The following is a 23,724-nucleotide window of genomic DNA, read 5'->3' as shown; positions in this document are numbered from 1 at the left end:
AGTAATGTTTTTCCTTATGGGATTTGCATTTTTGCACTAAACAGTAAATGTAGGGTCTTCTGCTTGAGCTCCTTTTCTCAGAGATCTTGCAAGCTCCTCCTCTCTCAACTTAATCCATTTAAAGAACAATCTGTATAAGAATTAATCTGGGAGTCTGTCCCAGAAAGGGTTAATGTGGTGCCTTTTTTACTCTGCCGTCCCATAAAAAACAGTCTTAAACAACAGGAATTTATTTTCTGACAGTTTTGGGGGCTTGAAATCCAAAATCAAGGCGTTGGTAGGATCACGTTTTCTCTGATGTTTACAGCGCTCTAGTGTGGCTTGCTGGCACAATTCAATCTCTACTTCTGTCATATGGCCATTTGTCTTCTATCTCCTATGCTTGAATGAATCTAAATTTCCTCTCCAGTCTATTTGATTGAGGCCACCCTGATTTAGTTTGGCCTCGGCTTAATAGGACCTTCAAAGATCCTATTTATAAAAGAGTTCAAATACACAGGCCTGGGGTTAAGATTTGAACGTGTCTTTTTTGGAGGGAATGATTTAATCCATAACACCTACATTCAATGTATTCATAAGATTTTTCTCCTATGTGAATCTTCTATTGTTTAACAAGGATTGACTTCTCTCTGAAGGCTTTCTTGCTTTAGTGCATTCAGAGTCTCTTTCCCATGTGAATTCTATGATGTTTAATGGGTGGTACCTTCTGGATAAAGGTTTGCCCACATTCAGCACTGATAGGCCTTCTCTTCTACCAGGCTCCTCACTGGTCTTCTAGCTTCCAATTGTGATCTTTTTAAAAAGTAAATTTACATGTATCCTTTCCTTGTCATAAAAGCTTTCAAGGATTTCCCATGTCCTTTAAGATAAAATTCAAAATCATTAGCAAAACTAAGAAAGTTCCTTGCAACCTGGCCTGTGCACTTCCTCTCCAGCTTGCCTCTACAAAATGCTAGGTCCTGAGCATATAAACTTCTTGGAAAGGATCCTGTCTCCAAGTCCTAATACTATGTCTTGTATATAACAGATATTCAATAAACAAATATTAAATGAATAAGCCTAACATGAAACATAAAATGCATTTTCTTACAGAAATAATGATGTAATTATTTCAAAATGAGTTTATATGCTCTTATAGATGGCCTGGAACACAAATCATTAATACAGTAGACTTAGAACAAAATGCATTCTGCATTGTAATTAACCAATTTGCAAATTAAATTTTGTAACACCTGTCTATATTGGAGACAGCATAACACAGGTATGAGAATACTATCTTAAGTCCACGATCTACTTCTAAATGTTATCAGTACATAAGATGTAAAGGCCTGCAATTTTTTTCCTCAACCTCCAATTTCTGTTCCTTTCTAACTACAGCTATAGCTGCTAAAGAAGCACCATGCTAGAATAGAAAAGTCAGCAGCTTCTTTGAAATGTGACAGACTCGACTTCAAATCTTGGCTCCAAAGTATGATAGCTATGTGGCACCAGGCAAATTTTTAAATTATTTCAGTCTCACTTTCCTTTTTGGCAAAATAGGGATAATAATGATCTCACAGTATCATTAAAGTTTCAATGAGATAATGTGTGCAATCCTCTTTGAGTAAAGAAATTAATTTATTACCACTGAGCTACCTTTGATCTTAACCTCATTTATAAAATTTAACCCATGGCTCAAACATGGTTCATTCTATTTCTTGATCAACAAAGAAAAAAGTTGAGAATGTGTGACAGTATTGAAGGCTGTTATACAACCTCCAGTCTATTTTAACAGAGCCATGGAAAGCAAAATCTCTTCTAATTGACAAAGATTATCATTTAGGATCAAACTAATTTTATAATCCAGATAATGAAAACAATTTAATAGCTAGTATTCAATTTATAAGTTTCTTCTCTGCTTACATAGTATTAGACAAAACAATAGTAATGAATGGAGAAATAATTATCTTAGGTTCCTAATGGATACTTTTTTTAAACATTTGATCTCTGGATATTCATTATCTTGCCAAAAATCATCACAAGCCAAGAGATGCTTCAGCATCTAGTGAGAAGTACTACTGTGCATTAGAGTGCTAATGATCTCTCCAAGATAATATCAAAAGGCATGACCAGAGATTCACTGCTCATCTTACTACAGTAGCTGTCAATGCTGAGACCTACTTCCCACTAGACTCTCATGTCCCTTTCCTTCTCCAGATACTACTTTACCAATATGTGTGAATCTCATGATGCTGAGCATCTAGAATCATACGGTTACTGCAGGTGTGATGGCATAAAAATGGAATTAGGTTAAGAAAATGGACCACAAGACAACCTGGAACAAATTAAATTGGAAATCAACAATCACATTTAAAACTGAAAATCGAAAAAATTTTCAGGATCCTGTTGAAAATGGTGATTGATACCTTCAATGCATTTTGGAATACAAAGCAGTTTCAAAAATTACAAACTAATTTTCAAGTTATTAATTTATCTCCTAAATATTTAAAGCCATGCCTGAATAATGAATTTAATGAGAAGGTAAAGGATAAGATTATCTTTTTCTTTATTCAATAAACAACAAAAAAAATAGAGTTCCTTAAAATGTTAAAAATATTAAACGGGCAAATATACACACTAAGAAACACTAAGGAAAGCTCTGATGCAAAGTACCTTGAATAAATAAGAAATGCTTATGTAAACTGAGTTAAAGACTTTGTGGAAGTAACAGCTATACTTTTGTAATTAAGTTCTTTATCAAGTACTTTTGCTTAAAGCATCATTAAAAATTTTTGTCTTTAAACTTGTGAACTATATTTTAAGAAATAAAAACAAACTATGCAAATTTGGTGGAAAAAAAGATTCATTGTTCTGCACTGAGCGCTGTCCGATGTCTGACATCAGTTGTTTCATGTTTTTCGTGAGTTTTTGAGTTGCTAACAGCTGGAGGGAACTCCTGGGAGTGTTCATCTTTCAAGAATAGGAATGAAAGTCTACAGACATTCTTTTAAACTTTTAATCTTGACTTTAATTTCAAACTTACAGGACAGTTGCAAAAATAATACAAATTCTATGAAGAGAACCTTAACCTACCCACCCCACCCACAGACACCCAGATCCACCAATTTTAACATTTTGCCACCTTTGCCGAATCTTCTTCCTCCCTTCCTCCCTTTCTCTCCCTCCCTTCCTCCCTTTCTCTTCCTTCCTTCCTTTCTATCTATTTTCTGAAAATTTGAGAGCAGATTGCTACTCCTTGAACACACAATACTTCCACGAACATTTCCTATGAACAAGGATATTCACTTATGTAATCACCTGAAGAGTACTTATCAAGTTCAAGAAATTTAACATTGATATAAAGTTTACATTCTACATTCCAATTTTTTATGTCCCAATAATGTCCTTTTGAGACTTTTCTCTCCCATTCTTAGATTCCATCCAGTATCATGTATTGCATTAATTGTCATTATCTCTTTAGTTTCTCTTTTTTTTTCAGTTGTGGAAACATGTATACAACATGAATCTTCCCAACCCATCCCCTCCCCAGCATACCACTCAGTAGAATTAACCACATTCACAGTGCTGCAATACCCTCACCATCATTCATTACTAGAACTTTCCCTGCACCTCAACGAAACCCTACATTCATTTTGCATTAAGTCCTCATTGCCCCTGCCCCCCACCCCGGGTAACCTGTACTCTACTTCTATTTTTATAAGTTTGCATATTCTCTGACACTTTGTTCACAGTTACCATGAATTTTATATTTAACATCCTAAATGTGTAACAACCTCATTTACTATGATACCAACATAACTTCAAGAACATACATAAACTACATTCCTATACCCCTCCATACCACCACCGTTAAGTAATTCTTTTTCACAAATCACATATTTATACATTATGAGTTTAAAACCATTGATTTATCTGGATACTTTGTGCATTTGCCTTTTTGATCCTGTAAGAAGTAAAAAGGGGAGTTACAAATAAAAAGAACAATAATACTGGAATTTAATTTTCCTATGTCACTATCTACCAGAGATCTTCCTTTCTCCATGTGGTTTCAGTCAATTGTCTACTGTCCTTTCCTTTTTTCTTTTTTTCTTTTTTATCGTGTCCTTTCCTTTTAACCTGCAGAATTCTATTCAGCATTTCTTGTAGGGTCAGTCTAGTGGTAATGAACTCCCTCAGTTTTTTGTTTATCTAGAAATGTCTTAATATCTTCCTCATTTTTGAAAGATACTTTTGCTGGATATAGAATTCTTGGTTGACAATTTTTCGCTTTTAGCACATTAAATATTGTCTTCCCACTGTCTTCTTGACTCCTTGATTTCCAACGAGAAATCAGTGCTTAATCTTACTGAGGTCCCTTGTACATGACACATCACTTTTCTCTTGAGGCTTTCAGAATTCTCTCTTTATCTTTCATATTCAACAGTTTGATTGTAATGTGGCTTGATATGGGTCTATTGGGGTTTATACTGTTTAGAGTTCACTGAGCATCTGGATGTGTATAGTCAAGTATTTTGTTAAATTTGGGAAATTTTCAGCCATTATATCTTAGAATGTTACTATGCTCATTTCTCTTCTTCACATTCTGGGATTCCTACAATGCATATATCAGTATGGTCTTTGTTCTTCCTTCCTTCTGTTCCTCAGAATGGATGGTTTCAATTTATTATCTTTAAGTTCACTGATTCTTTCTTCTGCCAGTTTCAATCTGCTGTTGAACCCCTCCTAGGGAATTTTAATTTTTGTTACTGTGGTATTCAGCTCTGTGTGGTTTCTTCTCATAATTTCCGTCTCTACTGATATCCTCTTTGTGTTCATCTGTCATTTTCCTGATTTACTTTAGTTCTTTATCCATGTTTTCCTTTAGCTCTCTGTGTATATTTATGACCATTTTTCTAAAGTTTTTGTCTGGTATGTCCCAGGTCTTGTCCTCTTCAATGATGGTGTCTAATGCTTAAATCTTTTCCTTTGCCTGGGCTATCACTTGCTATTTCTTTGTATGTTTTGTAATCTTTTTTTGAACCCTGGATGTTTTGATAATTTAATGTGTTATAGTTAGAATTTAGACTCTAAGACATCTGTCTGTTAAGATTTTATCCTGGTAGTGTTATGACAAAGCTTTCCTCGAATGACAGAAGCTAATTAAACAAAAAAGGAAAAAAGGAAAACACTTTTTCTAGTCTTTGCATGTTGACCTCTGTGAGTGCTCTCCTTCAGTGCTTCTCCATAAAACAAGTTTAGAGAACAGCCCCTGTACAAACTGTAGGAGCCTCCCTGATCCTTTCTATACTTGTGCTTCATCTTGGGTATTTGCCTTTGGCCCTAGGAATTCCCTTATTTACACAGATATGAATGCCCCCTGATCCCTAGGAAACAGTTTCCACACACTCCCAGGGACTGCATTATATTTCCTACACTCAGTAATCCCTTGACCCAGGCAGCCACTTGTCTGTGCTCCCACAGTGTTCTATAACAAAGCTCTGTGAGCTGCCTTCTACACACAGGGCAAAGCTTGGTACAGCAAGGCCCTCAAGCCACCACCAGACAGACTGGGACAGACATATACATTACCAGTATGTGCACAAGGGTTACTCTGCTCCCTTTGGAACCAAGACCAGGGGGCCACACTGGAAGTGTGCTGACTCTGCATGGAGCTGAAGAAGTATGGAAAAGGGGACACCCAGGGCTCCAGGAGATCCTATTCCTTTTCTGTAAACCTTTTTTTTTTTTTTGAGTTGGCACTCGCCCCAGTACTATAGTCCCTTAATTGTTTTCTAGAGCCTTGAGAGAGAAGTTTCTGCCACTTTTTGCTGGTTATTCAAACCTTCTGTGGGAGGACAGAACCCTGAAGCTTCTCATTCTGCCATCTTTATCAGGGCAAGGAATTCCTATAGATTACTTTTTAAATATAGTAGTCTTACAGAAGAGAGAGGAAAAGAGTAGCTCTAAGGAATAGCAAGACCAGGAGATACTTTATACAGAGATGACCATGTTTATATACAAACAGGAAAAAAAAAAAAAAAGAGAGACTATAAATGTAAACAAAAACAATAATGAAGACAATCCCAGTATACACATAGAACGAAGGTAATGAAATAGGCAACAGTAGGGGGTTTGGGTTAGAGGCTACAAAAGATGACTGCACAAACCAACCAGTAAGCCAGATGCTATTTATTGTCTTTTGGATAAATGGTTTATACGAATTTATTATAAATTCATTGTTTGAACTCCACAAATATAATTACTGCATATCAGCCCTCTGGGTCTTCATACATGGTAGTGAATCTTTACTCTGAGGTCTCAGTTCAGTCTCACTTCCTTCATGAGGTCCTCTAGGACCCTGATATAGATTATGCCACGTTGACAAATGTTTCCATCACACCATGTGATTTACTGTAATTATTTGCTTGAGTGTCTATTTTCCCTGATAGAGACTAAATTCTATGAGACAGGTCTGTCTTGTTCATCACCACATGTATCCTCAGTGCTCAGCATGTAAATTACATAGAGTAGAAAGGCAAACATTTGTTCAAACACGACTATGCACAATGTAGTGGGCTAACTTCCATTTAATTTGCTCATGTAGTTCATGGGCCTGGATGGTAGGAAAAGAATGATTGAGAAGAGAAAATGATCGATAATTAAATCTAAGTGCAAGGCTAAATGTAACCCCCCCCCCCACCAAAATGCCAACAGGATGATGAAGAATATTAAATGACAGACTATAAAGATAAGGTAAATGAAAGCAGAAAAAAATAAACAGTATCATGAACTGTCATTTATTAATTATAACAACAAATTCTATATCAGAATAGTTCACACCTAAACACTTACTTGCAAAGTTAATTTACAATGAAGCAGCAGAAATGCAAACATTTCCTAGAGTTTGGGAGAGACTTTTTTGTCTCATGGAAACTTTTTGACTTTGTATTCACTTCAATGTACCTCAGAAAGGAGACATTCAAAAAAAAAATCTCAACTTCCTACTTGAGGAAGGGTGAGATAAGAATTGGTCAAGTGTATTCACTTTTCTGTAGGGTAGTAAAAAAGCACATGTGCAACATACGTAAAAAACATGAACCAAGACTTTATGACTCCATTTTTCCCGGTCACTTACAAGGTTGGATGGGTGACTCAATGCTATTTCATGATGCTGAAGGGAGAGAAAAGTCAGGAAGGAAAAAAAGAAAAGTCAAAGGAACTGGTTTAGGAATAGGACACGCAAGAGAAAGAAAAATAAAAGGTTAAAAAATATGGTTAAAAAAAAGTTCAATTAACAAAAAAAATCACAGACTTAAGAGATTTCTTTCCAAAGTGGGGGGGAGGAATTTAGCATCTTTAGCATTTTTTAAAATTCGGTTAACTCAAGAGTTGCCATCAACCCTTTTTAAAATAAATTCGAGGTTATTACCTCATGCTGAAAATGCAGAATACCAAAGTGCTGATATAGGATATAAATTCTTAAGCTACAAAATAGATCAAAATTACTTCAACTTATCATGATCTCAAGACCAGTCATTTTCTACTATACACAAAATATCAAAGCAGATGAGAAATTAACTTAGAAATGTTTAATGGTAAACACAGACTTTTGCCTAGATATAAAATAGAACACTAACCATGGTTTTCAGCAAGAAGAAAATATGCCAACTATTAGTTCATGTATATCCACAAATAAGCTATAAAGCTTCCATTAGAGAAGACAGAGATAAAATTCTAAGCCAAATAAGGTGCTAAGAAGAATTAAAATTGAAAGCAATAAAAAAACTATCTGATACAGTATTTTTCCTGCTTTTTAAATGTAACAATGCTAGGGAAGTATTTACCTACTAGAATGCAAAAGAATCTGAAATAGGATAATTAACAGTTGTTCTGAAATCTTACATTTTACTACCCATAACCTCAAACTTAAAATAGAAATAAACTCTCATTTATTCTAAGAAAGACATATCTAACTTCAGTTTTTCCTCTACTTTGGAGTAGAGTGAATTTCCAATATGAATTAATAACAGTTTACTAACATAATATGGTAAAATACTCAAGTTCATCTGACATCTAGCAGAATTAAGAAAGCTATACAAGACATCTATATTGTTAATTCACATCCCTGTGTCCTACTCCCAAATTCCTGGGGATAGGTAACTTATTAATTCCATAAATATTTATTTGTTAATTAATAAAACTAAACCTAATTTCCAAATATAGGCAATAAACTAGGTTTTTTTTTTACTATTCTTTAAAGATGAAAGTGAAAGAAATCTCTAGAAAAATGAAAGCAGAAAGAATTCATTGCTAGCTGAACTTTACTACAAGAATTACTATAGGAAAGCCATTAACCAGAAAAGCAAATGATAATATAATAGCTCAGATCCATAAGAAAGAATGAAGATTACCAAAAAACGTAAATATTTGTTTAAACTGAAAACTGCCACATTTTTTGTTTTTCTATTTTCTGATCTTTGTTCCTCTTTTTCTCCCTTACTGCTCCACTTCATGTTAAATACGATTTTTTTTCCATTCATTAGCAACAATTTATTTTTTTTTGAGATATATTCACAAACCATGCAGTCATACAAAACAAATAATACATTCATTGTTCACACGACCACCACAGAGCTGTGCATTCATCACCAAAATCAATCCCCGACACCTTCATTACCACACACACAAAAATAACAAGAATAATAATTAAAGAGAAAAAGAGCAATTAAAGTAAAAAAGAAAACTGGGTGCCTTTGTTTGTTTGTTTCCTTCCCCCATTTTTCTACTCATCCATCCATAAACTAGACAAAGGGGAGTGTGGTCCATATGTCTTTTCCCAATCACATTGTCACCCCTCACAAGCTACATTTTTATACAATCGTCCTAAAGATGCATGGGTTCTGGGTTGTAGTTTGATAGTTTCAGGTATCTCCTGCCAGCTACCCCAATTCATTAGAACCTAAAAAGGGTTGTCTATTGTGCGTTAGAGTGCCCATCAGAGTGACCTCTCAGCTCCTTTTGGAATCTCTCTGCCACTGAAGCTTATTTCATTTCCTTATCTTCATCTCCATCCCATGATGCCAGGTCTAGATTCCTCCCCAGGAGTCATATTCCATGTTACCAGGGAGATTCACTCCCCCGGGTGTCTGATCCCACGTAGAGGGGAGGGCAGTGATTTCACCTGCAAGTTGGCTTAGCTAGAGAGAGAGGGCCACATCTGAGCAACAAAGAAGCATTTGGGAGGAGGCTCTTAGCACAGTTACAGGGAGGCCTAGCCTCTCCTTTGCAGCCAACAGTCTTCCCAGGGCAAGTCCTATGGTAGAGGGCTCAGCCCATCAAAGCACCCTGTCTGTGAGCACATTAGCAACCATTGAGGTGGGGCAGCCCAATACCCCTGCATTCTCCACAGGCTCCTCAAGGGGGCTCTGCATATTTTTTTCATTTTTTTTTTAACTCTTTTTTTTTTTTTAATCAACTGTATAAAAAATAAAAAAAAATTTTAAAAAACATACAATAAAATAATATTTCAAACAGACCATAACAAGGGAGTAAGTAAAAGACAACTAACCTAAGATAACTACTTTACTTCCAACATCTTCCTACTCTACCCCAAGAAAGTAACCTAATATAGCAACATTTCTGTGAACTTGTTCCTACTATACCCATCAGAAATTAACAGACCATAGTCATTTCTGGGCATTCCCAGAATGTTAAATTTACCCACGATATCTTATCTGTTCTTATTGGATTATCGTTCCCCCTTCCTTAATTGCTCTCTGTGATGGTTAGGTTCATGTGTCAACTTGGCCAGGTGATGGTGCCCAGCTGTCTGGTCAAGCAAACACTGGCCTAACAATTGCTGTGAGGATGTTTGTGGCTGGTTAATAAACCAACAGGCTGGTTTATTAAATCATCAGTCAATTGACTGCAGCTGTGACTGATGCCTCACCACAGGGCGTGTCTTCCACAATGAGAGAATGCAACTGGCTGGATTTAATCCAATTAATCAGTTGAAGACTTATAAGTGAGACAGATAGAGGACCTTCACTTCTTCCTTGGCTACCCAGTAAAGCATTTCCTAAGGAGTTCGTCGAAGTTGCCAGTTCGTTTCCTGAGGAGTTCATTGAACACGTTCGTCGAAGACCCCAGTTCATTTCCTGAGGAGTTCGTCGAAGTTGCCGGTTCATTTCCTGAGGAATTCATCGGACATCTTCCTGGGAGTTGACAGTTTGCTGACTGCTCTACGGAATTTGGACTCGTGCGTACCCACAGTTGCATGAGTCACTTTTACAAATTTGATAGTCAGAGACACCTCTCACTGATTCTGTTTCCCTAGAGAACCCTAACTAATACACTCTTTATCACTGGTTCCCCTACATTCTACATTATAAACCATTTGTTTTACATTTTTCAATGCTCACATTAGTGGCAACATATAATATTTCTCTTTCTGTGCCTGGCTTATTTCGCTCAGCATTATGTCTTCAAGGCTCATCCATGTTGTCATATATTTCACGACATCATTCCTTCTTACTGCTGAGTGGTATTCCAATTTCTCCACATCCTCTCCAGGATTTGTAGTTTCCTGTTTGTTTAATGGCAGCCATTCTAATTGGTGTGAGATGGTATCTCATTGTGTGTATATACCACATTTTATTTACCCACTCATCTGTTGAAGGACATTTGGGTTCTTTCCATCTCTTGGCAATTGTGAATAATGCTGCTATGAACATTGGTGTGCAGACACCTGTTCGTGTCACTGCTTTCAAATATTCCAGGTATATAGCCAGAAGTGCAACTGCTGGATCAAAGGGTACCTCTGTATCTAGTTTTCTAAGGAACTGCCAGACTGACTTCCAGAGTGGCTGAACCATTATACAGTCCCACCAACAATGAATAAGAGTTCCAATTTCTCCACATCCTCTCCAGGATTTGTAGTTTCCTGTTCGTTTAATGGCAGCCATTCTAATCGGTGTTAGATGGTATCTTATTGTGGTCTTAACTTGCATCTCTCTAATATCTAGTGAAGCTGAACATTTTTTCATGTGTTTCTTGGCCATCTGTATTTCCTTTTCAGAGAACTGTCTTTTCATACCTTTTACGCATTTTATAATTGGGCTGTCTGTACTATTGTCATTGAATTGTAGGATTTCTATATATATGCAAGATATCAGTCTTTTATCAGATACGTGGTTTCCAAAAATTTTTTCCCATTGAGTTTGCTGCCTCTTCACCTTTTTGACAAATTCCTTTGAGGTACAGAAACTTCTAAGCTTGAGGAGTTCCCATTTATCTATTTTTTCTTTTGTTGCTTGTGCTTTGGGTGTAAAGTCTAGGAAGTGGCCGCCTAATACAAGGTCTTGAAGATGTTTCCCTACGTTATCTTCTAGGAGTTTTATGGTACTGTCTTTTATATTGAGGTCTTTCATCCATTTTGAGTTAATTTTTGTGTAGGGTGTGAGATAGGGGTCCTCTTTCATTCTTTTGGATATGGATATCCAACTCTCCCAGCCCCATTTGTTGAAAAGACCGTTATGACCCAGTTCAGTGACTTTGGGGGCCTTATCAAAGACCAGTCGGCCATAGATCTGGGGGTCTGTCTCCGAATTCTCAATTCGATTCCATTGATCTATATGTCTATCTCTGTGCCAGTACCATGCTGTTTTGACAACTGTGGCTTTATAATAAGCTTCAAAGTCAGGGAGTGTAAGTCCTCCCACTTCGTTTTTCTTTTTTAGAGTGTCTTTAGCAATTCGAGGCATCTTCCCTTTCCAAATAAATTTGATTACTAGCTTTTCCAAGTCTGCAAAGTAGGTTGTTGGAATTTTGATTGGGATTGCATTGAACCTGTAGATGAGTTTGGGTAGAATTGACATCTTAATGACATTTAGCCTTCCCATCCATGAACATGGAATATTTTTCCATCTTTTAAGGTCCCCTTCTATTTCTTTTATCAGAGTTATGTAGTTTTCTTTGTATACGTTTTTTACATCTTTGGTTAAGTTTATTCCTAGGTACTAGACTTTTTTAGTTGCTATTGAAAATGCTATCTTTTTCTTGAGTGTCTCTTCAGTTTGTTCATTTCTAGCATACAGAAACATTACTGACTTATGTGCATTAATCTTGTATCCCTCTACTTTGCTAAATTTAATAGCTCCAGTAGCTGTATCGTCGATTTCTCAGGGTTTTCTAGATATAAGATCATATCATCTGCAAACAGTGACAGTTTAACTCTTCCTTTCCAATTTGGATGCCTTTTATTTCTTTGTCTTGCCTCATTGCCCTGGTGGGCACTTCCAACGTTGAATAACAGCGGTGACAGCAGGCATCCTTGTCTTGTTCCTGATCTTGGAGGGAAGGCTTTCAGTCTCTCACCATTGAGTACTATGCTGGCTGTGGGTTTTTCATATATGCTCTTGGTCATATTGAGAAAGTTTCCTTCAATTCCTACCTTTTGAAGTGTTTTTATCAAAAAAGGATGTTGGATTTTGTTGAATGCTTTTTCAGCATCTATTGAGATGATCATTTGATTTTTTCCCTTTTGATTTCTTCATGTGTCGTAATACATTGATTGATTTTCTTGTGTTGAACCATCCTTGCATGTCTGCAATGAACCCCACTTGGCTATGGTGTAGCATTTTTTTAATGAGTCTTTGGATTTGATTTGCAAGTATTTTGTTGAGAATTTTTGCCATTCTGGCCTGTAGTTTTCCTTTTTTGTAGCATCTTTGCCTGGTTTTGGTATTAGATTGATGTTAGCTTCATAAAATGAGTTAGGTAGTGTTCCATTTTCTTCGATGTTTTGAAAGAGTTTAAGTAAGATTGGTGTCAGTTCTTTTTGGAAAGTTTGGTAGAATTCCCCTGTGAAGCCATCTGGCCCTGGGCATTTATTTGTGGGAAGCTTTTTGATGACTGATTGGATCTCTTTGCTTGTGATTCGTTGGTTGAGGTCTTCTGTTTAATTATTCTCTGGTCAGTCTAGATTGTTCATATGTTTCCAGGAAATTGTCCAATTCCTCTAAATTATCTAGTTCATTGGCATACAGTTGTTCATAGCATCCTCTTATAATTTTTTAAATTTCTTTGGGATCCACAGTAATGTCACCTTTCTCATTCATTATTTTGTTTATATGGGTATTCTCTCTTTTTGATTTTGTCAGTCTAGCTAGGGGCTTGTCAATCTTGTTGATCTTTTCAAAGAATGAACTCTTGGTGTTATTTATTCTCCCTATTGTTTTTTTGTTCTCTATGTCATTTATTTCTGCTTTAATCCTTGTTATTTCTTTTCTTCTACTTGGTTTAGGATTGGTTTGCTGTTCATTTTCTAGCTTCTTCAGTTAATCCATTAGTTCTTTGATTTCAGCCTTTCTTCCTTTATAATATATGCATTTAGTGCTATAAACTTCCCTCTCAGTACCACTTTTGCTGCATCCCATAGGTTTTGGTATGTTGTGTTCTCATTTTCATTCGTCTCTATATATTTAGCAATTTTTCTTGCTATTTCTTCTTTCATAGCACTAATTGTTTAGGAGCGTGTTGTTTAACCTCCAGGTATTTGTGAATTTTCTAAGTCTCTGATAGTTATTGACTTCTAATTGTATTCCATTGTGGTCAGAGTATGTGCTTTGAGTAATTTCAATTTTTTTAAATTTATTGAGGCTTGTTTTATGTCCAAGTATATGATCTATTCTGGAGAAAGTTCTGTGAGTGCTACAGAAGAATGTGTATCCTGCTGATTTGGGATGTAATGTTGTATACATGTCTGTTAAATCCAATTCATTTATCAGATTGTTTAGGTTTTCAATTCCCTTACTGGTCTTCTGTCTGGTTGATCTATCTATAGGAGAGAGTGATGTGTTGAAGTCACCCACAATTATTGTGGAAACACAAATTGCTTCCTTTAGTTTTGCCAATGTTTCTCTTATGTATTTTCTGGCACCTTCATTGGGTGCATAAACATTTATGATTGCTATTTCTTCTTGTTGAATTGCCCCTTTTATTAGTATATAGTGGCCTTCTTTGTCTCTCATAACAACCTTGCATTTAAAGTCTATTTTACCTGAGACTAATACTACTACTCCTGTTTTCTTTTGGCTGTAGCTTGCATGCAATAATTTTTTCCATCCTTTCACTTTCAGTTTTTTTGTGTCCCTGTGTATAAGATGAGTCTCTTGTATGCAACATATTGATGCTTCATTTTTTTTATCCATTTTGTGAATCTATATCTTTTAATTGGGGAGTTTAATCCATTTACCTTCAACATTATAACCGTGAAGGCATTTCTTGAATCAGCCATCTTATCCTTTGGTTTACCTTTGTCAGATATATTTTTTCCCTCTCTCTATTAATATCCTTTAATGTACCCACACTGAATCTCTTTAGTACTGAACCTTTCTCCAAGTCTCTCTCTCCTTTCTTTGTTTCTCTGTCAGTAGGGCTCCCTTTAGTATCTCCATAGGGCAGGTCTCTTGTTAGCAAATTCTCTCAGCATTTGATTGTGAAAAATTTAAGCTCTCCCTCAAATTTGAAGGAGAGCTTTGAGGGATGAAGAATTCTTGGTTGGCAATTTTTCTATCTCAGAATTTTAAATATGTCATGCCACTGCCTTCTCGCCTCCATGGTGGCTGCTGAGTAGTCACCAATTTGGTCTTATGCTGTTTCCTTTGTATGTGGCGAATTGCTTTTCTCTTGCAGCTTTCAGAACTTGCTCCTTCTCTTCCATATTTGACAGTGTGATCAGACGATGTCTTGGAGTGGGTTTATTTGGATTTATTCTATTTGGAGTTCACTGGGCATTTATGATTTATGTATTTATGGTGTTTAGAAGATTTGGGAAGTTTTCCCTAACAATTTCTTTGAATACTCTTTCTAGATCTTTACCCTTCTCTTCCCCTTCTGGAACACCAATGAGTCTTATATTTGGATGTTTTATATTATCTATCATATCCCTGAGGTCCATTTAGATTTTTTTTATTTTTTCCCCATTCTTCTTTTTGTTCTTACATTTTCTGTTCTGTCATCTTCCAGGTCACTGATTTGTTGTTCAGCTTCCTCTATTTTTGTACTATGAGTATCCAGAATCTTTTTAATTTGGTCAACAGTTTCTTTAATTTCCATAAGATCATCTATTTTTTTATTTACTCTTGCAATTTCTTCTTTACGTTCTTCTAGGGTCCTTTTGATGTCCTGTATATCCTGTGCCACGGTCTCATTGTTCATCTTTAGTTCTTTGATTAGTTGCTCCAAGTACTTGTCTCCTCTGATCTTTTGATTTGGGTGCTTGGGCTTGGGTTATCCATATCGTCTGTTGTTTTCATACGCTTTAAAATTTTCTGTTGTTTTTTGCCTCTTGGCATTCGCTTAACTTGATAGGGTTCTTTTAGGATTTGTAGACCAATTAAAATCCTTATCTCTAATTTGTCAGATCTACAGCTTCGTGGAGTACACTTCAACTAACCAGCAGGTGGTATCCGCGAGCCACCTATTCCCCTCAAGCCAGTTCTCCTCCACTTTGTCTTTGTGGTGAGTGGGGGGTGTGAGTCTTGTGGGGTCCAATTGGTGTACCAAGCTTGCGTGTGTAGTTGGTGTTGCCTGCCCTGTATATGGGGCGAGTGTCTGGGCGGTCAGGGAGGGGGGGCGGCTCTAACAATCAAATCTCCCCGGTGTTCCTGGAGATTTAAAGCTGCTGCAATAGTCTAATCCTTCAGTTCAGTCCTGCCACAGTTCGTCTCTGCTGCTGACCCAAAAGTCCTTGGTATTGGCATATGGCCCCTGAGACTTGCTAGTGGGTCCCTCTCCCAGGCCGTGCACCCCCAGGTCCTCTGTTGCAGAATGACTGTGCTATGTCACAGGTCTAAAGTAGTTTTTAAAAACTATTATTACTTTAATTTTTATTCCAAATGTGAAAATTCATGTAAATATCTTCATAAGAATGAGTAGGTCTGTTCCAAATGGAAAACTACAATAACTTCAGCTCTGACAAGTTAAAAATTTTGGAAGTCATCACTCCCATTACTACAACAATAAAAATCTGAATGAACAGAAAATCATTTACTTTTCTTGGATCTATCAGAGATCTGAGGTCACAGGGCAAACTGCCACCCCCAGATCTGGAGATACCTGCTTACCTGGAGCAGAAGCCACTATTAGGAACACTTAAATGGCAATTTGGAAAACTGCTGGAGGCAGAGTATGAACTAGCATGAGACAGAAACTTCTACGAGGAGTCTTAGGGGAGCCCCACATGCTCATGGGTTTTACTCCAGGACTGTGGCACGGGGAGGGAAGAGTAACCAATATGAAATACACCCAGGGTGTTCTCCATCCAAAGGGGAAAAAGCTTTACCAGAGCTTTATCCCACCTGATAGTAGGGCATTTCTCCCACTCTACTCTCCTCTAGCCTTCCTGTCTCAGCTACAGGGGGTGGGAGATGGGGGAAGGTGGTGCTAAGAAACCCTTGTGAAGATCACAGGCAAGGACACAGGACCATACAGGACTGAGATTTAATCACAAGATTATAAAACACTTTCCTTCCCCCACACTTTCCTACCAGTATAAGAGCTGCAAGATGAAGACTGAGAAGGGAAGTCCAAAGTAAACAGGGGAGATAAAAACAAGGACACTAGAAGAATTTGAAACTTTTAGCACCTACAGCTGCAGCAAATACTAAACATAGCCCAAATTTTAGCCAGATTAACATAAAATCTCACACTATGGACCTATTAGCCTTAGCTTTTATTACCTGACTGTTCTAGTTTGCTAATGCTGCGGAATGCAAAACACCAGAGATAGACTGGCTTTTATAAAAAGGGGGTTTACTTGGCTACACAGTTACAGTCTTAAGACCATAAAGTGTCCAAGGTAACACATCAGTAATCGGGTACCTTCACTGGAGGATGGCCAATGGCATCCGGAAAACCTCTGTTAGCTGGGAAGGCATGTGGCTGGCATCTGCTCCAAAGTTCTGGTTTCAAAATGGCTTTCTCCCAGTATGTTCCTCTCTAGCAAGCTTGCTCCTCTTCAAAACATCACTCTCAGCTCATAAATATGGCTCCACTGATCAAGGCCCACCCTGAATGGGTGGGGCCATGCCTCCATGGGAATATCTCATCAGAGTCATCACCCACAGCTGGGTGGGGCACATTTCAATCAAATCTAATCAGCACCAAAGTTTAATCTGCCCCACAAGACTACATCAAAGATAATGGCGTTTGGGGGACACAATACATTCAAACTGGCACACTGACACAAAAAGTTACAAGGCATGCTGCAATTCAAGAAAAAAAACACAGTCTGAAGAGATAAAGCAAGCATCAGAACCAGACTTAGATATGACTCAGATGTTGGCATCATCAGACAGGGAATTTAAAATAACTATGATTAATATGTTAAGGGCTCTAATGAAAAAGTAGACAACATACAGGAACAGATAGTGTAATATACATAGAGAGCTAGAAACTCTAAGAAAGAGTGAAAGGAAATGCTAGAATCAAAAACCCTGTAACAGAAATGAAAAAAAAAAAAAAAGCCTTCGAAGGGCTCATCAGTAGACGGCACAGCCAAGAAAAAGAATCAGTGAACTTGAAGACAGTTCAACAGAAACTTCCCAAACTAAAAACCAAAGAGAAAAAAGAATGCGGGGAAAAAAACCAACAGTACAGAACATCCAAAACCTGTGGGAAAATTTGAAAACGTATAACATGCAGCAGAAGAAATGTGTGAAGCAATAATGGCTGAGAATTTCTTAAATTAATGACAGACATGAAACCAGGAAGCTCAGAATACAAAGCGGGTTAAACACTGTGGAGGAAATAAAAGTAAAAATAAAATCTTCTCCTAACCCAGAAAACTTCTGCATAAATGTAGAAGATAAAGAAAAATAATTTTATTATTGAATAAGCTTAAACCAGAATGTGATGCATCACAGGCAATCCACAAAGAGATTGCAAAGACAGAAAAAGAGTGCACCCTTTTTGTGTTGGCTAAGGGGATACAACACATTACATACACATTCATGATATTTCAGAGGCAGATTTACAATTTGGGGCTAGGACCCCCTCCCAGAAGTTATGCTAATCTCTTCCCAGGAAACTGGAAGGTAGAGATGATTTTTCCCTTGATTATACTGAAAGAAATGCAGATTTTCTTGTGTAGTGAAATCTGTAAAAGGCTCATTGAATCTTTTATGTCATACATTGTAAAAGAACAAATAAAAAGAGAACTTAAAATTACAGGTTTTCTAAAGTAAATGTAAAGAGAGATGGGAGGATGGTAGGAACTTTCTTCCCTTAAGTTCAACAGGGAGAATTAAACCCTTTATTATTTTAAATTTCTATTTGCCCTTACAAAACCAAAAACTTTATATCTTGCATATCATATACAAACTGCAGAAGACCAAAGACAGAGAAAAGCCTGAAAAATGCCAGAGAGGAAAAACAGTTTACCTTTTTATAGAGGAGCAAGGATAAGGATTACAATGGGCTTCTCATCAAACATAATGTAAGCAAGAAGAGTAGACTGAAATAAAAGTGCTGAAAGGAAAAAACACTAACCTACAAAAATTCTATACCCAGCATAATTATCTTTCAAAAGTGAAGAAGAAACAAAGACTTTCTCAGACAAAAATCTGAGGAAATTCATATTGCCAGAAGACCCATCTTGCAAGAACTGCCGAAGAAGCGTTTGGAGAAAAGAAAATGATACAGGTCAGAAACGGACTACATAAATAAAGGAACAGCATCAGAAAAGGAATAAATTTAACTAAAATAAAAGCTTTTATTTTTGTTTTCTCTTAATGAAACCATGGGCACGCCAAAACCGGTTTGTGGGGATGTCATCTGTTCCTGTATCCTTTTCTTCAGAGCTTATTTTGTAGGCCACCAAGCTTAACCACAGGTCATATAACCCAAGCATGCAGAGAAAGATTAGATGAACTTTTGAGACACCAGGAACAAAGGTCACCTCCCTAAGAACCAAGATTACAAGGACAAGGGGACACTGGAAGCAAATCAAATGTGAGAGGTCCTTCAATAAGGAAGATCAGCCTAAAATCCACTACACCACATATGGACAACTCTATAATTAGCCAACTGGACTATGCCAAGTCAAACCTCCCCACTTCTGTCCCCATTTCTCACTTCCCATTCCATAAAATTTCCCTTGACTCTCAGATCAGGGAGACAGATTTGAGCCTTGCCTCCTGTCTCCTTGCCAGTCTACCTTGCAATAAAACTCTTCTCTCTTCACAAAATCCCTGTAATACTATTGGTTTCTGTGCATGTAAGGCAGCGAGCCCTTACTTGGTAAAATTAATTGATCTGAAAGAACTTGTTTTTCATTTTTTGGTTGTTTTTTTTTTAAGTACTAATAGTAACAATGTTATTGTGTAAGTGTAGTATGTAGATAAATATACGGTCATAATATCATAAGGGACAGGAGGGAGGAATTGGGAGCAATCTGTTATAAGATATCTGCACTACACTTGAAGTGAGCTAGGGTTATTTGAAGGTGGACTTAGATTACTTAAAAAGGTATATTTCAAACTCTAGAGATATCACTTAAGGAGTTTTGAAAAGAAGTACAACATATGCAAACAGAGGAGAGAAAAATGGAATAATAAAAATGCTCAGTTAAATCCAGAGAAGGCAGAAAAAGAGGGAAAAATGAAACAAAGAGCAAATGTAACCAACAAAAAACTATAATAACAACCTCTTCCTTGGAGTATGGTGTTGTGGAAACAGTGTAATAGGAAAACATCAGTACTAAATTAAAAGGAAAAGGAACAATTGTCCAGAATGTAACAAAGGAATATACGAAAAGAAAAATGACCATGGGTAGAAACAAAGGTAACAAATCAAAGAGGGGAAAAGTCACCTACCTCTTCTACCTAAAGATAACTCTTTACTTCTCTCATGAATCTAAATACAGAGCCTAAAAGATAAGAGACCATGTAAGTGACCAGCCATAGAAGTATCTAGAAGTATCATGATATAAAGGAAGATTAGAAATAAACAAATATAAAAAGAATGTGAGATTATCATAAACAGGGGAATTAGGAATATTAATGAATAACATTATTCTTGAAAGTTACCTCTCAGTTTTATAACCCTAAATACATCTAACAGGTGCATTTTCAATGTTCAGCTGTTAAATAGAAAATTACTCCCAACCTTTTCATGAAGAAAAAAAGTCAACTATTAAATCTTAATTGATTGTAACTGGAATCTTTGGCCTCAAAGTACTTTCCAACTTATTCAAAAGTAATTTTTAAATAACTGATTTTCTTCCTTTTCTTAGCTTCAGAATATGATTTTATTTTTGGCAGACTGATGATAAGATTGGTATGTTAAATACACTCAATATATGGAAAGAGCCCAAAACTAAGAGTCTCTGATTAGGCTGTACTCCTTATTCATTCTAATCATACAAACTGGACCTAGTTTGGTAACTGCTCAAAAATCTCATTTCCAATTCTGACAGAGTTGCTATCTCAGATTTACTCTGAAAATTGTAAACTGCTATATAAGTATTAGAGATTGTAAAATTATTAAATTTTAAGGATATAGATAGTAAATATCTGCACCGTGTCCCGATATCCACCAACCAGGGTGATTATCACTGTTACATTCTCTCTCCTAGGAAGTATGATTCTAATGGAAGAAAAACATCAGATAATTGAAATTTTTTAATTATGGTCTCATATTCATTCAAAAGGGATCTGTACATTTTAATGTTCCTCTAAACTGCCAGTTTGCTAAGAATTTGGGGACTCTCATAAAATACAAATGGTATTTTGAACTTGATTATCACTCCACTGGTAAGTTCTTTCATATGAACATCTAGAGTTTTCTATTATGTTCTTAATAAAAACAAATCAAGAAAATGGGAAAGTTTTTCTTTAACCTTTTTCAGCTGTGATTCCATTTTCAGACACTCCTCCTTCTTCTGCTCCAAAGCAATCTCTAGGGTCTTAAGGCGTGAGTCCTTTTTCAGTCCTGAGGAAGCCAGAGAAGAAGCATGCTCCTTTAGATCCAAGAGTGAAGCCTAAAAGAAATAATACACACCTTGAATAAATACAAGTAGAAACAAAATGGAAATTTAAAACTTTTCATTTATTATCTTAGGGGTTTACAGTTCCTTTCTATAAACTATTCCACATACTATTTCCATTTCAAGAATATTCAAGAAATATAACATGATGGAAATTTTCTTAGTTTTAACTTTCAATTCCCAACCAAAATAAGGTTGATTCTCAAGAAATATCAATGAATAATGATTCAAAGAGTTCTATCAATACATACCTGTTCTCACAAAATGGAAGTAGTTCAAGCTTTGTGAATATAAGTAGTCAACCTTAGTAGCTACACTGACTCATTTTAGAAGGAAAAATTCTATTAGGAACTTAGATTTCCATAAATTTTCCTAAAGATGTTAGAAAGAAAATCCAGAAAAAAAATCCTAAAGCTCATGTATTATTATCTGAGCACATGGCCTCATGTCTCTTTGCTATTAGGTCATGTTAACAGTATCTCCAAAAGCCAGATCAAAGTATATTAAATCATCTAATTGGCCAACAACCATTTACAATTTCTCTGTCAATGTTGAGAAGCACTTTACAAATTACTGTAAATAAATTTTCCTCCTTTGTCTTTCTTCCATTAGCACAATATTTCTCCAAATTTAACTGGGCTTCCCCTAATTCAAAATCTATATATACGCCTTTAACAAGGTATCAACTAATAACACAGTGAGAGAGATGAGACCTAAAATGTGAATGCTGCAGTATACTATGTCTCTGCAAAGCTTTCTAAAACATGCTTAAAGGTCTCACAAAAAATTGGCTATAAGAATCTTAAGAAAACCTTCCATCAAATATTGTTTTGTATGAATTATGTAAATACCAACAATAAACACACATAATGACTAAGCAAACCAAGTAATTCCATTTTGATGATCTTAACCTCTTTCTCCGAGAGATCGCCTTGCAATAGGCTGACTTTTTCTTTCAAATCTTTAAGATCTTTTTTGTAGTTATCAGTTTCCTCCTGCTTCTCACGCTCATCTCTGTCCCGCTGCTCCTTTAAGCGTTCAATTGTTCGCTCCTATTAAGAGAGCACATCAATACATGAGGAAATTCCTTTTGGTACTTTTAAGACATGACTATAATTCTGCTTTTAGCTGATAAAATTTCACACTTGTATCCTCCCTTAGAAAGAGAGTGGTGAGTTTTTAGTAATTGACTTTTTAAAACACTCATCCTTCCTATCTTACCATAACAAAGATCTGGCTTTGTTCTTTTAAATACCCAAGGTTTCTTTTCCTGTAATCTCAACTAGTATTAGATATCCCTAAAGCAGTCTTTTGACATAATCCCATTTATTCAATTTCCAGGTAACTAAGGACACACATACATACACATATACAAATGCTAAGGACAATAAGTATCAAATATTTCTCCTTCTTTATATATAATTTGCATGTTGTCTAAGAAGAAAATGGAAACAACTCACAATTCACACACACACACACACACACACACACACACACAGAGGAAGTGGGGGAGATTCTGAAGTGTTGAGCTTAAAGTATAAAGGAGATTAAAGAAAAGAGAAACATTAAAATTTCTTTCTGTCAACAGATACCCAGGAAGTTTGAAAACTGAAATAATGTAAGTATATTTCTCGGAATTTTTTTTTGAGTATACTTAGGGATCAAGCCTTGGTCCCTGGCAGCCTGTCTAGAGCATTCTGAGTCCAAGGACTCAGACTTAAGAACAAAAGACATAAGGAATAGTGACCATAACCCTGTTTAAAAAAAAAAAAAAAAAAAAAATCAATTAAAGTGCCCCAGGGAGATTCCCTAACCCTCCTTCTAAGACATTAACATGGGTCATGTTAGGCCACTTCTTTAGTCAAGCATTCCTGAAATATATTAGTTTTGTACAGAAAGGTGAAATGAAACAGCAAGATCAAGACTATAAAAGAGAAAGCACATTATATTAGTAACTAAAATCCATAAACATATTAGGTTACCAAGATGGGATAGTAAAGAAAGAACTACCCATTGCTTCCTGGTGGTCAATGTCTGAAATTTCCACATCCCCAAATTCTAGCTGATCATCTAGATAAAGATAATTTTTCTTTTTCTTCAGAAGAGATCACATGAGGACCAACATGGCTGACTCATCAGAAAATCTTGCCACTGCCCTCTAGTGTGAAATCCATCCTGTCTACCAGTAGATGCTTAAACTGACAACTAAATGAATTTTCTTTCCTTTTACTATGTGCATCAGCAATGGCACAGAAGAACACTTTTCCATTTTGTCCAAAGGGATTTCTTCTGTGTTCTAGACCCAAGTCCCAACACTCGGGAAATTTTTAGATAAATGTGAAATCACAAGAGATGTGTCTGTGAAGAGTCTGGGCCAGTCACTCACTTTATCTGCAAGGGCTTCCTCCAAAGTTGTCAAGGCAGTGTCGGTGTTTGTAGTATCAGCCTGCAAGGATTTGACTCGCTCTTTCAAGCTGCTCATCTGCTTTTCCTTATCTCTAAGCTGTTCTTGAAGATTTTCAATCTGATTGTGAATACACATTTAAGAAAAAAAAAAAAAAAGGAAGAAATTATGAGAAATACAAATAGGCATAATAAGTCATTTTAGGTTGGAAACAGGCAGATCAAGGGTGGGTGTTATTTCTGTATAAATAATTTAATCCTGTAAGTTTCATAATTACAAGCACAACCTTAAA

General features: G+C 36.3%; 1 protein-coding gene across 5 annotated transcripts in view; it reads right to left on the bottom strand.

The window, feature by feature from the left end:
- The window catches only part of ERC1 (ELKS/RAB6-interacting/CAST family member 1), an 805,513-nt gene that overhangs the window by 421,899 nt on the left and 359,890 nt on the right, over positions 1 to 23,724 (bottom strand). For all 5 annotated transcript variants that reach the window (XM_037845053.1, XM_037845055.1, XM_037845056.1 and 2 more), the window contains 3 exons: positions 23,415 to 23,552; positions 21,940 to 22,080; positions 20,882 to 21,022 (listed from right to left, as the gene is read on the bottom strand). In XM_037845053.1, coding sequence (XP_037700981.1) covers positions 20,882 to 21,022; positions 21,940 to 22,080; positions 23,415 to 23,552 — 420 coding nt within the window. The remainder of the gene's footprint in view (positions 1 to 20,881; positions 21,023 to 21,939; positions 22,081 to 23,414; positions 23,553 to 23,724) is intronic.

This window comes from Choloepus didactylus, chromosome 8, assembly GCF_015220235.1.
Source record: "Choloepus didactylus isolate mChoDid1 chromosome 8, mChoDid1.pri, whole genome shotgun sequence".
NCBI lineage: Eukaryota > Metazoa > Chordata > Mammalia > Pilosa > Megalonychidae > Choloepus > Choloepus didactylus.
Note: the sequence above shows the minus strand (reverse complement) of the source record. Positions and strands in the feature narration are given on the sequence as shown.